Consider the following 18,959-nt stretch of genomic DNA (forward strand, 5'->3'; position numbering starts at 1 on the left):
TAGGGGTCGCAAATTACTTGCCTTGCCCCGGGTTAGGGGGCGCAAATTACTTGCCTTGCCCCGGGTTAGGGGGCGCAAATTACTTGCCTTGCCCCGGGTTAGGAGGTGCAAATTACTCGCCTTGCCCCGGGTTAGGGGGTGCAAATTACTTGCCTTGCCCCGGGTTAGGGGGCACAAATTACTTGCCTTGCCCCGGTTTAGGGGGCGCAAATTACTTGCCTTGCCCCGGGTTAGGGGTCGCAAATTACTTGCCTTGCCCCGGGTTTGGGGGAGCAAATTACTTGCCTTGCCCCGGGTTAGTGGGTGCAAATTACTTGCCTTGCCCCGGGTTAGGGGGCGCAAATTACTTGCCTTGCCCCGGTTTAGGGGGTGCAAATTACTTGCCTTGCCCCGGTTTAGGGGGCGCAAATTACTTGCCTTGCCCCGGGTTTGGGGGAGCAAATTACTTGCCTTGCCCCGGGTTAGTGGGTGCAAATTACTTGCCTTGCCCCGGGTTTGGGGGAGCAAATTACTCGCCTTGCCCCGGGTTAGGGGGTGCAAATTACTTGCCTTGCCCCGGTTTAGGGGGCGCAAATTACTTGCCTTGCCCCGGGTTAGGGGGTGCAAATTACTTGCCTTGCCCCGGGTTAGGGGTCGCAAATTACTTGCCTTGCCCCGGGTTTGGGGGAGCAAATTACTTGCCTTGCCCCGGGTTAGTGGGTGCAAATTACTTGCCTTGCCCCGGGTTAGGGGGCGCAAATTACTTGCCTTGCCCCGGTTTAGGGGGCGCAAATTACTTGCCTTGCCCCGGTTTAGGGGGCGCAAATTACTTGCCTTGCCCCGGGTTAGGGGGCGCAAATTACTTGCCTTGCCCCGGGTTAGGGGGCGCAAATTACTTGCCTTGCCCCGGGTTAGGGGTCGCAAATTACTTGCCTTGCCCCGGGTTAGGGGGCGCAAATTACTTGCCTTGCCCCGGGTTAGGGGGCGCAAATTACTCACCTTGCCCCGGGTTAGGAGGTGCAAATTACTCGCCTTGCCCCGGGTTAGGGGGTGCAAATTACTTGCCTTGCCCCGGGTGCTGACAACCCACGCTACGCCGCTGGTGGGGCTCGAACTCAAAACCCTGAGATTAAGTCTATTGCTATACTGACTGAACTATCCCAGCTCATTTGTCATGGATGCTTTAGTTGAGACTCCTGCATTGCGGGGGGTTGGTCTAGATGACCCTCGGGTCCCCTTCCGAATCCACGATCTCCTTTGTATGCACGGAAAGCCAGAGCTTCAATCCCTCCAAGCGGGACTGCGAAAAGGTCTCCCATCCCTGAAACCATCGCGAGCCGCTGCCAGCCCGTGTCGGCAATCCTGAGTTAGATGCAGCTTCTTTGTCTGAACGCGGAGCCTGCCTCCTTAAAGGGTTAAATCAAGCGAGCCCGGAGTCCTAGAGTGGCGCCCGAGAAATCCATTTCCGGCTGCAAACGCCCCTCTAACCCCCCCCCACTCTCTACCCTACCCCCCCCCCCACCTTTCCTGGAAGCTGGAGCCCCGTCTGAACGTCGGAAGGCGGCTGCAGGTTCTGCATCTTCCGTGTCTGGGGAGGGATCTGGTGAGTCTGGCTCCGGGTGCAAAAAAAAAAAGAGGAGAGGCTGCAACGCCCCCAAAAAAGCTCCAGGCTTTGCAGAAAAGGAGAGAGAGGGGGGAAAAAAAAACATGCAGCATGGGGAGTATTATTTATTATTTTTAATTTATTAAATTTCTATACCGCCCTTCATCCAAAGATCTCAGCATAAACTAGTAAAGGACACCCAGCCACCTTCAGTCTGTGCAGCAGAACCTGATGTTGCTCCTCCTTTCACTGCACACAAGGTCCTTTCTCCTCCTTGTCTCCTATTATTGCTGTTTCATAGAATCTTAGACTTGGAAGGGACCCCCAGGGGTCCTCTAGTCGGACCCCCCTGCAGTGCATCAGCTCAAGCATCCAAGACAGATGGGCCATCCAAGCTCTGCTTAAAAACCTCCAAGGAAGGAGAGGCCACCACCTCCCGAGGGAGACGAACAGCTCTTATTTTATTCAATTTATATACCCCTCTTTAATCCAAATATCCCAGGGTGGTGTGCAACCTTAAGCATATAATTGCATATAATGTACAACCTTAAGCATATAATTAACACAGAATAATAATAGTAATAATAACAACAACAAATGGGGCTGGTGATGGGAGTTCTTGGTCAAAGCAGCTGTCAGGTGCCAGGATGAGAGCTGCCCTAAATAAAGGCAGTGGGTTGGGAGAGCTCTGCATGGCGTGCAGAAAAGTGGGTAGAGAAAAGCCCCCCACCCTCCTCTAAAAGAAGGCCCTCCTTCCTGCAGTGAGTCGTTAACCTATGGAACTCGCTGCCACAGGAGGCAGGACCTGCCGCCAACCCTGATGACCTTTCAGAGGGACAAATTTATGGAGGAGAAGGCTATCAATGGGTACTAGGTGTAAGGCATGGGTACGCAAACTAAGGCCCGGGGGCTGGATCCGGCCCAATCGCCTTCTAAATCTGGCCCATGGACGGTCCAGGAATCAGTGTGTTTTTACATGAGTAGAATGTGTGCTTTTATTAACAATGCATCTCTGGGTTATTTGTGGGGCATAGGAATTCATTTATCCCCCCCCCAAAAAAAAATTTACTGTATTTTTTGCTTTATAATACTCACTTTTCCCCTCCCAAAAAGTAAGAGGAAATGTGTGTGTGCGTCTTATGGAGCGAATACAGGCTGCGCAACTATCCTGGAAGCCAGAACAGCAAGAGGGATCGCTGCGCAGCGATCCCTCTTGCTGTTCTGGGTTCTGAGATTCAGAATATTATTTTTTATTGTTTTCCTCCTCCAAAAACTAGGTGCATCTTATGGTCTGGTGCGTCTTATAAAGCGAAAAATGTGTATATAGTCCGGCCCCACAAGGGCTGAGGGACAGTGGACCGGCCCCCTGCTGAAAAGGTTTGCTGACCCCTGGTCTAAGGGCTGTGATTCCCCTCCATGGCCCAAGGCAGTACTTTTTATTGGTAATACAGTGGTACCTCGGGTTACATACTCTTCAGGTTACATACGCTTCAGGATACAGACTCCACTAACCCAGAAATGGTGCTTCAGGTTAAGAACTTTGCTTCAGGATGAGAACAGAAATCGTGGCGGCAGCGGGAGGCCCCATTAGCTAAAGTGGTGCTTCAGGTTAAGAACAGTTTCAGGTTAAGAACGGACCTCCAGAACGAATTAAGTACTTAACCCGAGGTACCACTGTAATTCTTCTGAATGCCAGCTGCTGGAAGTCATGGCAGGGGATATTTTTTGTTGTGCTCGTGGGTTTGCCACAGACAGCTGCTTGGCCACTTTGAGAAAAGGAGGCTGGCCCAGATTACAAATTTTTAAGAGCATAATCTGGATGCTTCCTGGTTACAGACTCCTGTCATGATCTCTTTATGAATACGGTACTTCTGTGGTATATGGAAATAGTCCATACATTTAAAGAAGATTGGAAAATGTTTATTAAATATATGGGGGGGGGGACTCTGTACGTTTGAAAATGTTGGCCGCATTAAGATCAGTTCAACAATGCAAGTTTTGATGGATGTAATAATGGAATACTGAACAGTTTAGTTTATGTAAAGTATGCAGGGATTTATGGTATGCAAAATGAACCATGGAAAGAGAAGAAGGGAAGTCGTTGATATTTTAAGGCTGTTTAAATGAATACTCTAAATTATAAAACTATATTTGTGTGTGTGTGTGTGTGTGTGTGTGTGTGTGTATATATATATATATGCAGGTTTTGGTGTCCTCGGGTGTCTTCCCGTGTAAAAGTTGGGGTGTCTAGGCGACGTTTCGACGAGGTCTCACTCGTCATCTTCAGGCTGGTGCTTTCGGCTTCTTGTTACTGGAACAGAGCAGGATCTCAGTGTTTGAGTTCCTATAAATACTGTAGAGGGGGTGTGGTGTATAGCCTCCAATGTTCTGGGCAGAGAGGAAGTTCCCAGGCTAGTGTGCCTTTTCTTCTTTTGTTCCTTAATTACTTGAGAGATATCTTGAGTGATTTCTTGAGTGATATCCTGAGTACCACTTAGGTGGGTCATTAGGTGTGGATTAGTTGTTAAAGTCTTTGTGTCTTGACCTCTTGAACTTTGTGAAGAGTTTTCCTGAGAAGATGGCTGTACTGTACTTAGTTGTGCTCTGGCTTGGCTTCGTGTATAGGGGCGAGCTGTGGTTTTGTGGCTTGTGTCAGCCAGATCTGTGTAGGGATTGCAGGGGGGTGCAGCATCCGGAGGTGCCACCATGGATTGGCTACTGGATGGTGTCTGTAATTCATCTGTGGAGAGGGTCTGGGTTTGGGTCTGGTGTGGTTGATTGGTGTTGGCGTTCTGTGTGCCTCTGGATCTGGTGTCAGTTTTTGTGGGGAGGGCTAATTTCCAGATGTCTGGCAAGCGGGATGTGTCGTCACGCTTGTTCATGTTGTGAGGGTGTTTCTCTATCTCGATGGCTTCCATGATTATTCTCTTGTGGTGATGTTCCGTGTTAAAGAGACACGGACATCTGGAAATTAGCCCTCCCCACAAAAACTGACACCAGATCCAGAGGCACACAGAACGCCAACACCAATCAACCACACCAGACCCAAACCCAGACCCTCTCCACAGATGAATTACAGACACCATCCAGTAGCCAATCCATGGTGGCACCTCCGGATGCTGCACCCCCCTGCAATCCCTACACAGATCTGGCTGACACAAGCCACAAAACCACAGCTCGCCCCTATACACGAAGCCAAGCCAGAGCACAACTAAGTACAGTACAGCCATCTTCTCAGGAAAACTCTTCACAAAGTTCAAGAGGTCAAGACACAAAGACTTTAACAACTAATCCACACCTAATGACCCACCTAAGTGGTACTCAGGATATCACTCAAGAAATCACTCAAGATATCTCTCAAGTAATTAAGGAACAAAAGAAGAAAAGGCACACTAGCCTGGGAACTTCCTCTCTGCCCAGAACATTGGAGGCTATACACCACACCCCCTCTACAGTATTTATAGGAACTCAAACACTGAGATCCTGCTCTGTTCCAGTAACAAGAAGCCGAAAGCACCAGCCTGAAGATGACGAGTGAGACCTCGTCGAAACGTCGCCTAGACACCCCAACTTTTACACGGGAAGACACCCGAGGACACCAAAACCTGCATTCCTGTACCCGTGAAAATCTACGAAAGCATATATATATATATATATATACTGGTATATGGATCTGCGATAATTCCTGCAGTCCAAGAATGCCCCAATAAAACAGGGTACATTACAAGGATTTCTTAACTGAGGGAAGGTAGGGAAAGCACATTAGTTTATTTGTTTTTGTTTTTTAAAAAGATTACTATATAGCCTTTCAACAAAAATAGTCACAGGACAGTTTTTTTTCTTTGTTGTTGTTGTTGTTGTTGTTGTTGTTATATTAATACTTAATTATTAATATTATTAATTATTATATTAATAATTATAAGCGGCCTTGGCCCAGTATACCTGAAGGAGCATCTCTACCCCCATCGTCCAGCCCGGACACTGAGATCCAGCTCCGAGGGCCTTCTGGCGGTTCCCTCGCTGCGAGAAGTGAAGTTACAGGGAACCAGGCAGAGGGCCTTCTCGGTGGTGGCACCCGCCCTGTGGAACGCCCTCCCATCAGATGTGAAGGAAATAAGCAGCTATCTTATCTTTAAAAGACATCTGAACTGGCTAGGGAAACTCAGCCAGATGGGCGGGGTATAAATAATAAATTACTACTACTACTACTACTACTACTACTACTACTGTGTTTTACATTGGAGGAGTTTGAGGTGATGCACGTGGTTCTTCTCTCCATTTTATCCTCACAACAACCCTGTGAGGTAGGTTAGGCTGACAGGCAGTGACTGGACCAGGCCATTCAGTGAGCTTCATGGCTGAGTGAGAATTTGAACCCAGGTCCCAGTCCAACAGTCTAACCGCTACTGTGTTGAGTCTATTGTTTTACACAAAACACATACACCCTAATATTAAAAAAAACATAATAAATAGAAACATTATACAATAAACAGAAACATTAAAACAATTACCATAGATAGCATAATTAAAAATGGCTTTTAAATGATTTAACTCATCAGCTGCTAAAAGCCCAGCAAAAATGATAGATTTCCCCTGGTTTCTGAAAGAATGCAAAGTTATGGTGGTCGTTCCACAGAATCCCATGAAAATCCCAGTCCCTTTTTGCAAGATTTAAAAAGCAAAGATGTACAACTTTTATGATAGGGTTGCCGTATTTCAAAAAGTTAACCTGAATAAACGTACACAAAAGTTGTTGGCTTTTTTTGGCAAGTTGTTTTAATGGAAATCGCCAGAAACGACATTGCTGACATGGATTGTCTGGGAAATTCTGAATGTATGGCAACCATATTTTATGATATCCTCCCAATATTTTAGTTGTTTTAGTTATTTTGGGAGGTGGCCCATGGAGGTTGCTGGCTAAAATACCGGTAGATACGGATATTATGCATTAAATCCTATACTATGCTATAGTAAATTTTGTTTTAAAAATATTCTTTTATTGGATTTTATAGACAAGTTGAACACCCTTGACAAGACAATATTCACCTTCTCCTGAAACAGGATAAGCAATAAAATAACAGCACAAAGCAAAAGAATTATAAATAATATTGTGAGCACTTGTTTTCTGCCAGTAAAAAGTATAAAAAAACCAAAAAACAAAGTCAGGTTGGGCCAAAGCTAAAAATGCAAAGCATATCATCTGAGGTAGAAATGAAAAGCAAATTTAACCCAAAAAGTTAGACTAATATGTATAAACCTTATTTTCACAGGGGAACAGGCGTCAGGATCAAAACCCAGTTCAAGCTGTGATTCAAAAGTTTCTTCCTATTGTACCCACCATAACTATTTAAAAGCAGTCATTGCAATAAATATTTAAAATTACTTTTGGTTGTTTATTATATATTAAATTTTAGCATTGCAAGGTGTTCTGTATATCTGAGAAATTAATTTTTTTTTTAAAAAGGAGACAGCACAGGAAACGATAGCACATACAAAACGCACCTCACGTTATCCCGAATAGCCAGTTCCGATGCCTCTAGTTTTCCCGCTCATGGAGCTACAATTCCCAGCACTCTTAATAAACTACAGTTCCCAGGATCCTTTGTGGGGAAACCATGTGGTTTAAATGAATGATGTTGATGTGTTCAAACTGCATGGGAGAACCTAGGCGAGGAGCATAGCTGTCAACGTTTCCTAATAATAATAATAATAATAATAATAATAATAATAATAATAATAATAATTTATTCCCTGCCCATCTGGCTGGGCCTCCCCAGCCACTCTGGGCGGCTTCCATAGAAACCAAAAATACAGTCAAATATCACACGTTAAAAACTTCCCTGAACAGGGCTGCCTTAAGATGTCTTCTGAATGTCAGGTAGTTGTTTATCGCTTTGACATCTGCTGGAAGGGCGTTCCACAGGGTGGGTGCCACCACCGAGAAGGCCCTCTGCCTGGTTCCCTGTAGCTTTGCTTCTCGCAATGAGGGAACCGCCAGAAGGCCCTCGGCACTGGACCTCAGCGTCCGGGCAGAACGATGGGGGTGGAGACGCTCCTTCAGGTACGGCCGAGGCCGTTTAGGGCTTTAAAGGTCAGCACCAAATAGGATTCCTCGCAAGAAAAGGTAAAAGTTGACAGCTATGGTGAGGAGATTAAGCACATAAGCAGAAAAAAAGAAGACCAGGCCAAAGGGAACCTTTCTAAGCCAGTATCCTGGTTGCCAGCCAGATGCCTGAATGGGACGCCCGAAATCGCAACACACTTCCTATTTATGATTACCAACAATTGGCATTCTTAAGAACGTAAGGTATACCTGGGGCTATGCGGAGGGAGTCATAGAATTATAGAATTGCAGAGTTGGAAAGGACGCTGAGACTCTAGATCAGGGTTTCCCAAACTCGGGTCTCCTGCTGTTTTGGGACTACGCTTCCCATCATCCCTGAGTCCTGTTCCTGCTATGCGGCCTCGGACCCACATACCTATGGGACTGCCTCTCCTGATATGCCTTGCGGAGGACCTTAAGGTCCAGAAATGACAACATTTTCATAGCTGTCAACTTTTCCCTTTTCATGCGAGAAATCCTATTCAGAATAAGGGAATTTCCCTTTTAAAAAAGGGAAACGTTGACAGCTAAGCATTTTGGAGGTCCCAAGTCACAAGGTGGTTAGGTTGGTCTCAACTAGGGCCAGGGCCTTTTCAGTACTGGCCCCAACTTGGTGGAATGCTCTGTCACAAGAGACTAGGGCCCTACGGGACTTGACAACTTTCCACAGGGCCTGCAAGACAGAGCTGTTCCGCCTGGCCTTTGGTTTGGGCTTGGTCTGACCCTTACGTTTCCCTCCCCTTATGGTTTTGACTTTTAAAATGAGGCTGCATTTTAAATTGCATTTTAACCTGTGTTTTTAATTGCTTTTTTCTTTTTCTTTTTTCTTACTATGTTTTTACTGACATTTTATTGGTGTTAGCCGCCCTGAGCTCGGCTCTGGCTGGGGAGCGCGGGGTATAAATACAATTATTATTATTATTATTATTATTATTATTATTATTATTATTATTAGTCCAAAAGCAGCTGGAGACCCAAGTTTGGGGAAACCCTGGTCTAGATCAAATGCAACATCCATAATGGTTTCCAAAAAGCATTTTTTTCCTCACAAGAAACGGGAACACAAAATAAAAGCAGTGTGTGAAAAGAATCCTGCCGTCTTCGTTTTTAGAACCTGCTGGATCAAGCCAATCTCGGCTCCTAATCCAGATTAGTCCAGCAGCCAGTTGAACCAACCAGGTCCCTACGGGAAGTTCAGAAGCAGAACATTTATTAAGACTTCTTTTCTCGAAAGTGGGATGGATGGGGGAGGAGCTGGAGATGATGGCGCCCCACTCCCATAATTCCTTGATTATCAGCCATGCTGGCTGGGAATTCGGTTTGGCCAATGGGAGTCCCAACGGTATTTGCAGGGTTGCAAATTCCCCGTCTCTGCATTAAAAGCACGTTTCTCTAACCTTTCTCATTGTGCCATGCGGGGTGGCCCATAGCTTTTAAAGACTACAATTTCACACAGCAGTTTCACAACTGGGGGGCTGGAGTAATTCATCTACAGTCGTACCTCGGGTTACAAACAATTCAGGTTGCATTTTTTCGGGTTACGGACTGCCGAAACCCAGAAGTACCGGAATGGGTTACTTCTGAGTTTCGGCGGTCACAAATGCGCAGAAGCATTAAATCACACTTTGCGCATGTGCAGGAGTGCCAAATTGCAACCCGTGCATGCCCAGACGTACCACTGCAGGATCACGTTCGCAACCCGGTGTGTCCACTGTATGTGGAAATATTTTTTTGTGAGGGGGGGGCAGCTACTTAAGAGTAGAAAAATTGTGAATAAAGGGGCCTGACGACAGAGATATGTCAAGTTATCCATGATGATGGAGAAAGCAGATAGAAAGCTTTTCTGCCTCTTAACATCGAATGATGGAACTAGGGGTAGGTCAGCGAAGCTGGAGAAAGTGGATGGCGGGGGGGGGGGAGTTTGTCTCTCTCTCATAACACTGGAACTTGGGGACATTCGGAGCTTTTCTCTTTTTTTCCAGGAGGAATTCACCGGAACTCAGTTCTGGCAACCCCCCGGGTGGGTGCCATTCTAAAAGAAAAAGGGAGGTGTTTATGGTGGGTTCTGAGACCTCTCTTCCCAGAAAAATAGCGCTGGGAGTGTGGCGATCACACAGGGTCCCCGGACGTTTCACCGTCTATTGATCACTGTGCCACCACTTGATTTCTCACTGCCACCACCCAGGCCCTACCTGGGACAATACTGAGTCCAGTCAGGTTTAAACTGGAACATAAACTTCTGTTTATTTATTGCAGTTTAACAAGCGTGTGGTTTCATAAACGGCATCGGTCCATTACAGTCATAGGGTGCCTATCCAGACCTATAAATTCCGCTACCTGCTCTCACTCACTAAACCACCTCTCAGATATTTACTTGTCTTCCTAGCTCCTAACTGTTCCTCACTCAACTTATTTCACTGCACTGACTCAACCTCCCCACAGACTCTATCTCAATTCACTCCCACTCCAACCAACCACCCAACTCCCATCAAACTCCTCTTTCCCCCCTCCCAGAGCTGGTTTTATAGTCCCTCTGACTCCACCCCCCGGTTTCTGATTGGGTAACTTGTTTAACTAATTCACCACCAGCACTCTCATATGTTAACATCACAGGGACATCCAACTGAATGTTGGACGATTCAGGACTGACAAAGGACTTCTTCACGCAGCAGACAGCTAAACTGTGGGATTCACTCCCCCAAGAGGCAGCGATTGAAATTGAAATTGAAATATTTTATTGACACTTGTACAACTTGTATACAGTGAGATTACACGAGCACCCCCCACTCAGCTCTCTTAGTCTTAATTCCCTCGTTTACTGACGCACACCCACCAAACCTGAAAGTCAGTTGCCCTGTTGTTATCTTTTCATTCAGCAGCCTAACAGCCCACGGATAGAGGCTGTTCTTTACCCTGTTGGTGCGACTAGTCATGCTTCTATATCTTCTGCCCGAGGGCAGGAGATCAAGAAAGTGCCAGCCAGGGTGTGAATCATCCTTGAGAATTTTCCTCACTCTCCTGAGGCAACGTTCTTCCGCTATTTCATCCAGTGGATTCACGGGACAGCCCATAATACCTTGTGCTGTATTCACCACCCTCTGTAGGCACTTCCTATCAGTTGATGTCAAACCAGCTTAGTAAGAACGTGTTTTGTAGATGTACAGTGGTGCCCCGCAAGACGAATGCCTCGCAAGACGGAAAACCCGCTAGACGAAAGGGTTTTCCGTTTTGGAGGTGCTTTGCAAAACGAATTTCCTATGGGCTTGCTTCGCAAGACGAAAATGTCTTGCAAGTTCCTGCGGTTTTTTTCCCCTTTCCCCCCCTTTTTCTAAGCCGCTAAGCCGCTTATCAGCTGATCCGATAAGCCACTAAAAGCCGCTAAAAGCCGCTAATAGCGCTAATCCGCTAAGCCGTCAATGGGCTTGTTTCGCAAGATGAAAAAACCGCTAGACGAAGAGACTCGCGGAACGGATTAATTTCGTCTTGCGAGGCACCACTGTACGCTGTTGTAAATCGTGGTGTATATGGGAACATTGGTTTTCATAACGTAGAAAGAAAGAAGGAACAAAGTGACATTTGGGGCTTTGAATTCTTTTCCCAAACTGCAAGCTCGGAGATGAAAGCGAAAACCGCTGATGGCCTTGCTTATATATCATGTTCAACCATAGTTAAACAATGGTTTAACATTAATGTGAGCACTGCTGAGAGCAAGTTGATGAAATTTGCAGGTGCTTTGCTTTTCCCTTGCTGGTAGTTTGCTGCCAGGAGCTATATCCTTATGCCTTAGCCTTATGCCTTAGCGTTATATCCAAACCCTGGTTTTATGTCTTGTTTGCCTCCAAACAAATCACGAGTTTTCACCGACTCCTTTTCCTGTGGATCTTCCTATCTTGCTGTATCTAGGACTGAAGTTTTACGATTCTCATTCTTTCTTTTTTCTCTACCTGCTCCCGCAAAGATGACAGGAACATGGCAGAGATCACGGCACAGCATATCCAAGAGGAAAGCCCCAGGTTCGAAGAAATGTTCATGGCTTCCACCGGACGATCCCACACAAGCCTGGCTCTCCAGAATGTGGTCGATGAATGTGAGTTCCATTCAAAATTGGATAGAGCTCCATTCTAAATTTGTTTCTTTGTTTTAAAGCACATCTAAACTGCTCTGTGTGTTTTAAAGATCCCTAAATGGCATTCAAAAATATGAAAAAACAATAAAACGGTATCCTAAAAAACAGAATATGAGTTTCGCACACCATAATACGTTAATAATAATATCTTGTTTTAAGTGTTTTAGTTGTTTCTGAGTTGTTGTTTTGAAAATAATTTTTATTAGTTTTTAATTACAATAATCCAATAATAGCCTCGGATGATGTTGTGGGTTAAACCACAGAGCCTAGGGCTTGCCGATCAGAAGGTTGGCGGTTCAAATCCCCACGACGGGTTGAGCTCCCGTTGCTCAGTCCCTGCTCCTGCCAACCTAGCAGTTCAAAAGCACATCAAAGTGCAAGTAGATAAATAGGTACCGCTCCGGCGGGAAGGTAAACAGCGTTTCCATGCGCTGCTCTGGTTCGCCAGAAGCGGCTTAGTCATGCTGGCTACATGACCCGGAAGCTGTACGCTGGCTCCCTCAGCCAATAAAGCGAGATGAGTGCCGCAACCCCAGAGTCGGCCACAACTGAACCTAATGATCTGGGGTCCCTTTACCTTTAATAATGCCAAATTATAATGCAGTTACTAATACCAATAATTCAGATGCCAAATTATAAAATTTAGGTGGCCCCCCCGTGTGCTAGAATTGATGGTTTGATGATTTACTTTATTTCTGCATTCCAAAATCTTATTAATTTCAACTACACTCCTGTCAAAATATCAATCCCTTATAAAACATCTGCAATATTAACGACTTCCGTTCGTATTGACACATTAAGGGATTTATAAATCTACAGGTGAAGCATTCAACCATATCCTGGTTCTTCCTGTGTGTGGCAATTATTCTGCCCGTGATATTTCTTCCTCTCCTTGTAAAATGTTTAGTCTATCTTTTCCCGGTTGTTGCTGTTCTCCATCCTGCTTTGGGCGGAGCTAACATCCCACTGTTGTTTCAGAAGTTCTCCATTCCTCCGCCCCTTGCTTCGTTGTTTTGCAACTTTAACAGCAGCTGCAAAAATCACAATGTCCCAATAAATATCCTGTTTTCGCCATTTTCCCTCTCAGCCTGAGAAGGAGAGTGATCTGTGGAACTTCAAATAACTGAATACAGTGGTACCTCGGGTTACATACGCTTCAGGTTACATACACTTCAGGTTACAGACTCCGCTAACCCAGAAATAGTGCTTCAGGTTAAGAACTTTGCTTCAGGATGAGAACAGAAATCGTGCTCCAGCGGCGCAGCAGCAGCAGGAGTCCCCATTAGCTAAAGTGGTGCTTCAGGTTAAGAACAGTTTCAGGTTAAGAACAGATCTCCGGAACGAATTAAGTACTTAACCCAAGGTACCACTGTAATCACTTTCTAAACAAGCACCACAAAGTGATTTACACAGTTAAAAACTCATTACTGTTTCTGAGTTTTTAATTGTGTAAATCACTTTGAGATGGTGGTTTAGAAGGTTATTAATAAATCAATGTTAATAATAACTAAAGTAATAATAGCAACAGGGACGCGGGTGGCGCAGTGGGATAAACCACAGAGCCTAGGACTTGCTGATCAGAAGGTCAGTAGTTCGAATTCCCATGACGGGGTGAGCTCCTGTTGCTCGGTCCCTGCTCCTGCCAACCTTGCAGTTCGAAAGCACGTCAAAGTGCAAGTAGATAAATAGGTACCACTCCGGCGGGAAGGTAAACGGCATTTCCGTGCACTGCTCTGGTTCACCAGAAGCGGCTTAGTCATGCTGGCCACATAACCCGGAAGCTGTACGCCGGCTCCCTCGGCAAATAAAGCGAGATGAGTGCCGCAACCCCAGTCGGCCATGACTGGACCTAATGGTCAGGGGTCCCTTTAATAATAGCAACGGCAGGCCAAATGTCTGAAGAATGCCAAGGTCTGAAGTTGTTGACTAGGTAGGGGTTACTGTTGGTTTACAAGGAGAGGCAAAATGGTAGAAAGTTTGGGGCAGCTGTTGTATTCTGTAATTGATTTTTCTTCTTTTCCCTCACATCACATTTCTCTTTTATTTCAGCAGGGCATGTGTGGAAGAGAGAAAGTGATGAGGAAGCCCATCAGGCGTTGGAGGAAAGCATTACATTTCCAGCTATGGTCGAGAACCTTGGGAATCAAGATGGGATAAAGATGCAGGCAGGAAGCGAGGCAGATCAGGATTGGGGTGAAACTATTGGTTGTCTGAACAGCGGCTTCTTTGAAATCCCAGCCCATCCAGGAAAACATAAAGGAGGAAGAAGGAATGAGTGCCCGGCGTATTCGGAAAGCTTTAACGATGCACCAGGCCTTCAAATGCGTTGGAAAACCCAGACAGGAGACAAGCCGTATAAATGCCTGGACTGCGGAAAGAGCTTCAAGCGCAACTCAGAGCTTATTCGACATAAAAGGATCCACACAGGAGAGAAACCTTTCAAATGCCTGGAGTGCGGGAAAAGCTTCACTCAGAGCAGAAACCTTACTTCACATCAGAGGAGTCACACGGGAGAGAAGCCTTATAAATGCCTGGAGTGCGGAAAGTGTTTCAGCCAGGCTGGGATTCTTACTTCACATCAGAGAAGCCACACCGGGGAGAAACCATATCAGTGCCTGGAGTGTGGAAAGTGCTTCAGTCAGAGTGGGATCCTTACCGCACACCAGGGAATGCACACAGGACAGAAACCATTCAAGTGTCTGGAGTGTGGGAAGAGCTTTCGCCAGCAGATCCACCTCACCTCCCACGAAAGAACCCACACCGGGGAGAAGCCCTTTAAATGTCAGCAGTGCGGGAAGAGCTTCCGCCAGCAGATCCACCTTACTTCCCACGAAAGAACGCACACCGGAGAGAAACCGTTCAAATGCCGGGAGTGTGGGAAGAGCTTCAGCCAGAGCTCCCACCTTATCAGACACGAAAGAATCCACACTGGAGAGAAGCCGTTTAACTGCCTGCTGTGCGGGAAGAGCTTTGGCCACAGCGCGGAACTCATTCGACATGAAAGGACTCACACAGGGGAAAAGCCCTTCAGGTGCCAGGTTTGCGGGAAGAGCTTCAGCCGGAGCTCAGAACTTATCCGACACGAGAGAACCCACACGGGAGAGAAACCGTTCAAGTGCTTGGAGTGCGGGAAGGAATTCAGTGACAGCACCAACCTCATCAGACACCAAGTCAGCCACACGGGGGAGAGACCGTATAAGTGTCCAGTGTGCGGGAAGAGCTTCAGCCAGAGCAGGAGCCTTACTTCACATCAGAGAACCCACACCGGGGAGAAGCCGTATCAGTGCCTGGAGTGCGGGAAGTGCTTCAGCCAGAGCGGGATCCTTACTGCGCACCAAGGGATGCACACCGGGCAGAAGCCGTTCAAGTGTCCCGAGTGCGGGAAGAGGTTCCGCCAGCTCATCCACCTCACCTCCCACAAGCGGATCCACACGGGAGAGAAGCCCTTCAAATGCCTGGAGTGCGGCCGGAGCTTCCGCCAGCACATACACCTCACCTGCCACGAGAGGACGCACACCGGCGAGAAGCCCTTCAAGTGCATGGAATGCGGCAAAAGCTTCAGCCACAACTCCATCCTCATCTCTCACGTGAGAACCCACACGGGAGACAAACCCTTCAAATGCCTGGAGTGCGGGAAGAGCTTCACTTGGAGCACGCTCCTTATTAGACACGAGAGAACCCACACGGCGGAGAAGCCGTTCAAATGCCAGCAGTGCGGGAAAAGCTTCCGCGAGAGCTCGCTGCTCAACAAACATCAGAGAAGCCACACCGGGGAGAAGCCGTTCAAATGCTTGGAGTGCGGGAAAAACTTCACCTCAAGCACACTCCTTATAAGACACCAGCGGGTTCACACCGAGAACCATTTCAGCGCTTGGAGTTTTGAAAGAGCTTCGGCCAGCGCTCAGAACTTCCTAGACATCAAAGAATTCAAGGAGGAGATGATCCACTGCACCGATGAAAACAGTGGAGCGGTTGTCATGCAATAAGCCTTGTCGGGCTCCAGGAATTATTCACGTTGTGGGAAATTTATATATATACTGCAGCTTCTGCAACGGATCAGTTCACAGCTAATCAGAAATCATGAAAATGATTGTAGCAAAGAAAGAGCTTCCGGAATTGCAGAGTCTCCTCTTCAGTTGCCTAGATTTTAATGAATTCTCGCCTGCACAATCATAAAATCTGGCAATTCTTCCAGGCACTACAGACGTCCTGATTCCTTGAAGGTGTACTGCAGAGGGAAGAAGGTCTCCTAATCTTATGTTGTTGTTTTTTAAGCTTATATATTTCCTATCGTGCAATCTAAGAAATAGTACTTTCATGTTAGGCCGCCACCAAGCAAACTTCTGTGATGTATGAACGCTGCTATGTTCCTCTGCTGCCTGTCGTTGTATGGAAGTCACTTTCATATCTCTGGTCCTTTGTCTTCCACATGACTCTTTTAGAAAATACTGTTTTTGCTAGGTGTTTCTGTGCGTCATTCGAGGAGCTGGTCACCCTTCAGATATAAGAATGTGTGACAGAAGAAGAGACTTATTCACCTCTTGCGGAGAAAATGGCAGATGAATACATCACTTTTAAGACTAATAGTTTTACTGTCGGCTGAACTTTTGACAGGAAAGACTGACTTGTGAGGTGGACATAGGTGGTGCTGCGTTTGCAGACCAAATCCTAGTCAGCATGTGTTTGGCTAGATGTATCTGTGTTTCCATCAACGGAGAGAAAAATACCCTTCAGGGAATTTCTGTCATGTGAAAAGAATAAAAACTGTCTTGGTTAATTTGTGTTCTGGAAGACCCCATAAATGGAGAGTGAAAATCCTGAGGGGAATTTCTGTCATGTATATGGTGAAATGTCTGGGAGAATCTGGATGGATGGCAACAGTGCCGTTTTTGGCGATCTTCCTTAAAAATAGCACAAAAACTCTTTCAGCAAAATTTTGGGCAAAACTAAAAACTTTGGCAAAAAAACAAAAACAAAAAACCAACCTCAACAACTTTTGTTTTCGAATTTTCGCCTTTTGAAATATGGCATCCCTAGTCACGTAACAAAAAGTATAGAAACTCTTGGTGGCTCTGTCTTATGGAGAGGAAAAATCCTGAGAGGAATTTCTGTCACGTGACAAAAAAAGAAAAAATAGAAGCCATCTTATGACTGTGCCCTGGAAGCCTCTATCAATGGAGAGGAAAATCCTGAGGGGAATTTCTATCTCGTGATAAACAGAATAAAAACTGTCTTGGGGACTCTTTGTCATAGAAGGCTGAGAGGAGAAAGTGGTCAGAAAGCAAGACAAAAACCTTACTGACTTTCTCCAGCAATAAGAGAACAGACCTAGGAAACATCCACTCCACTCAGATAAAACTTAACTCTTTTGTCATCTGGTGACCAAACTTTGTAGTGACCCTATCAACACGCAAAAAATACCTTTTTACACCTTCATAGCAGAGAAGGAGATGTGACAAATATTTGGACAGTCACCCACGTAACTCAATTTGTAAATCCCTCTCCTTGTTCCCTACTTATACATATTTTGGTGTCAGGCAAGATCTCTTTTTTATTCCCCCCAAGCCTATTAACGTCATTCGATATTATTTTACCGTAATGTAACATATATTACTTTAGTGTCCGGAGATCGATGGCAATTTAGTTATTGCTTTTTAGCTTTTGTAGGGGGGTGTTGAGTCCTGGAGGGGTTGCGGGTGGCTCCCTTGTGCGTTTTTACGCTGGGTTGGATTTTATTGTTGGCATTGTTGTACCTGCTTGCATTTAAAAAATTGTTTTACACTATTACTGTATGTTGGCTTGAAAAATATCTGTTATCGGGCGACTAATAAGTGGGAAGAATAAATAAGTAAACAGAAAACTGGCCGTTGTACACTTCTCTCCTGGGCAGCCTGTGAAAGGACAGGCTCAATATTGTATTTTTATTGCTTTAATTTATACCCAGCCCTTCCTCCTGAAGGAGTCATAGAATCACATAGGGGCAACCAAGGTGTCAAATCTGGCCTGGAGTTTCTCAAGATTTTCTTTTTTATATATATATAATTTTTTATTACCGGTAGTATTTTTAACATTACCATTTTCAACAGTAATTAAACATACTTTTACATCTTATTCAGTTTTTTTACTTCCATCAATTTTGGAAATTTTCCAATCTAAACTCTCAGTATGCATTTCTTATCTTCCCTATTACATTTCAAACACATAACCAATATCTCTATCTTTTTCTACTTTGTAACACTTTGTATATTTCTCCTTACAAAACTTCTTGTAGTCCTACTAGCATAATTTGTTGATTACAGTTGCTCTTCAAATAATTCATATACTTCTTCCAGTCTCCTGTAAATCTCTGGTCCCCCAGGTTTCGAATCCTTCCTGTCATTTTGTCCAATTTTCAAGATTTTCTACCCACCGATCTCAAAGTCCCCAAATAGCAGTGGGTGGAGATGGGGCTTAGTATAATTGACTAGCTTGTGTCAGAAAGAGTGAGAAAAGGGAGGAGGTTCTGTCTGTGTGAGAGAGGGAAGAAAGAGAGAAAGAGAGAGAGAGAGAGAGAGAGAGAGAGAGAGAGAGAGAATGGAGGAATAAGGCAAGAAAGGAATGTGAAAGAAAGAGAAAAGGAAGGAGGTTGTGTCAGAGAGAGGGATGAAAGGAATGTGAGAAAGAGAGGGAAAGGAAGGAGGTTGTGTCTGTGTGAGAGAGGGGGAAGAAAGAGGAAGAGAGAGGGGGGAGAAAGAAATGTGTGAGAAAGAGAGAGAAGGTAGGAAAGGTGTGTGAGGAATGTGTGTGGAAAAGTGAGGGAAGGAAGAATGTGTGAAAAAGAGGAGGGAGATAGAGTGTGAGAAAGGAGGAGGAATGTATGTGAAAAAGAAGTGTAAGAAGGAAAGGAGGAGGAATGTGTGAGAACTTGTATAATTGTTTGGCTTGTTTTAGTTTTTATTACATAATTTGTGTTTTCATGCTGTGCTTTTTGTGCTTTTAGGTGGTAACCACCCTGAGGATATAGGGTGATAAACAAATTTAATAAATATGATAATAATGATTATGATGTCCGAGTGGAAGGAGCTGTATGTGAGAGAAATATGGGGGGGATGTATGTGTAGGAAAGAGAGAAAGAAAGAAAGGAGGAAGTGTGTGAGAGGAAGTGTGTG

At 45.4% G+C, this 18,959-nt stretch overlaps 1 protein-coding gene across 2 annotated transcripts; it reads left to right on the top strand.

Moving 5' to 3' along the window:
- The first annotated feature begins 1,458 nt into the window (after positions 1-1,458).
- On the top strand, positions 1,459-17,671 carry LOC309336670 (uncharacterized protein). 2 transcript variants are annotated; one of them, XM_081852813.1, is made up of 3 exons: positions 1,459-1,582; positions 11,644-11,772; positions 13,861-17,671. In XM_081852813.1, exons 2-3 carry the CDS (start codon positions 11,655-11,657, stop codon positions 15,795-15,797), a joined length of 2,055 nt encoding a protein of 684 aa, XP_081708939.1. In that variant the 5' UTR covers positions 1,459-1,582; positions 11,644-11,654; the 3' UTR covers positions 15,798-17,671. The 2 variants fall into 2 exon arrangements, with proteins under 2 accessions (XP_081708939.1, XP_081708940.1); XM_081852814.1 differs by having other exon boundaries at positions 13,864-17,671.
- The last annotated feature ends 1,288 nt before the right edge of the window (positions 17,672-18,959 follow it).

Source organism: Podarcis erhardii (genome assembly GCF_964252035.2).
Source record: "Podarcis erhardii genome assembly, chromosome: 2".
Taxonomy (NCBI): Eukaryota; Metazoa; Chordata; class Lepidosauria; order Squamata; family Lacertidae; genus Podarcis; species Podarcis erhardii.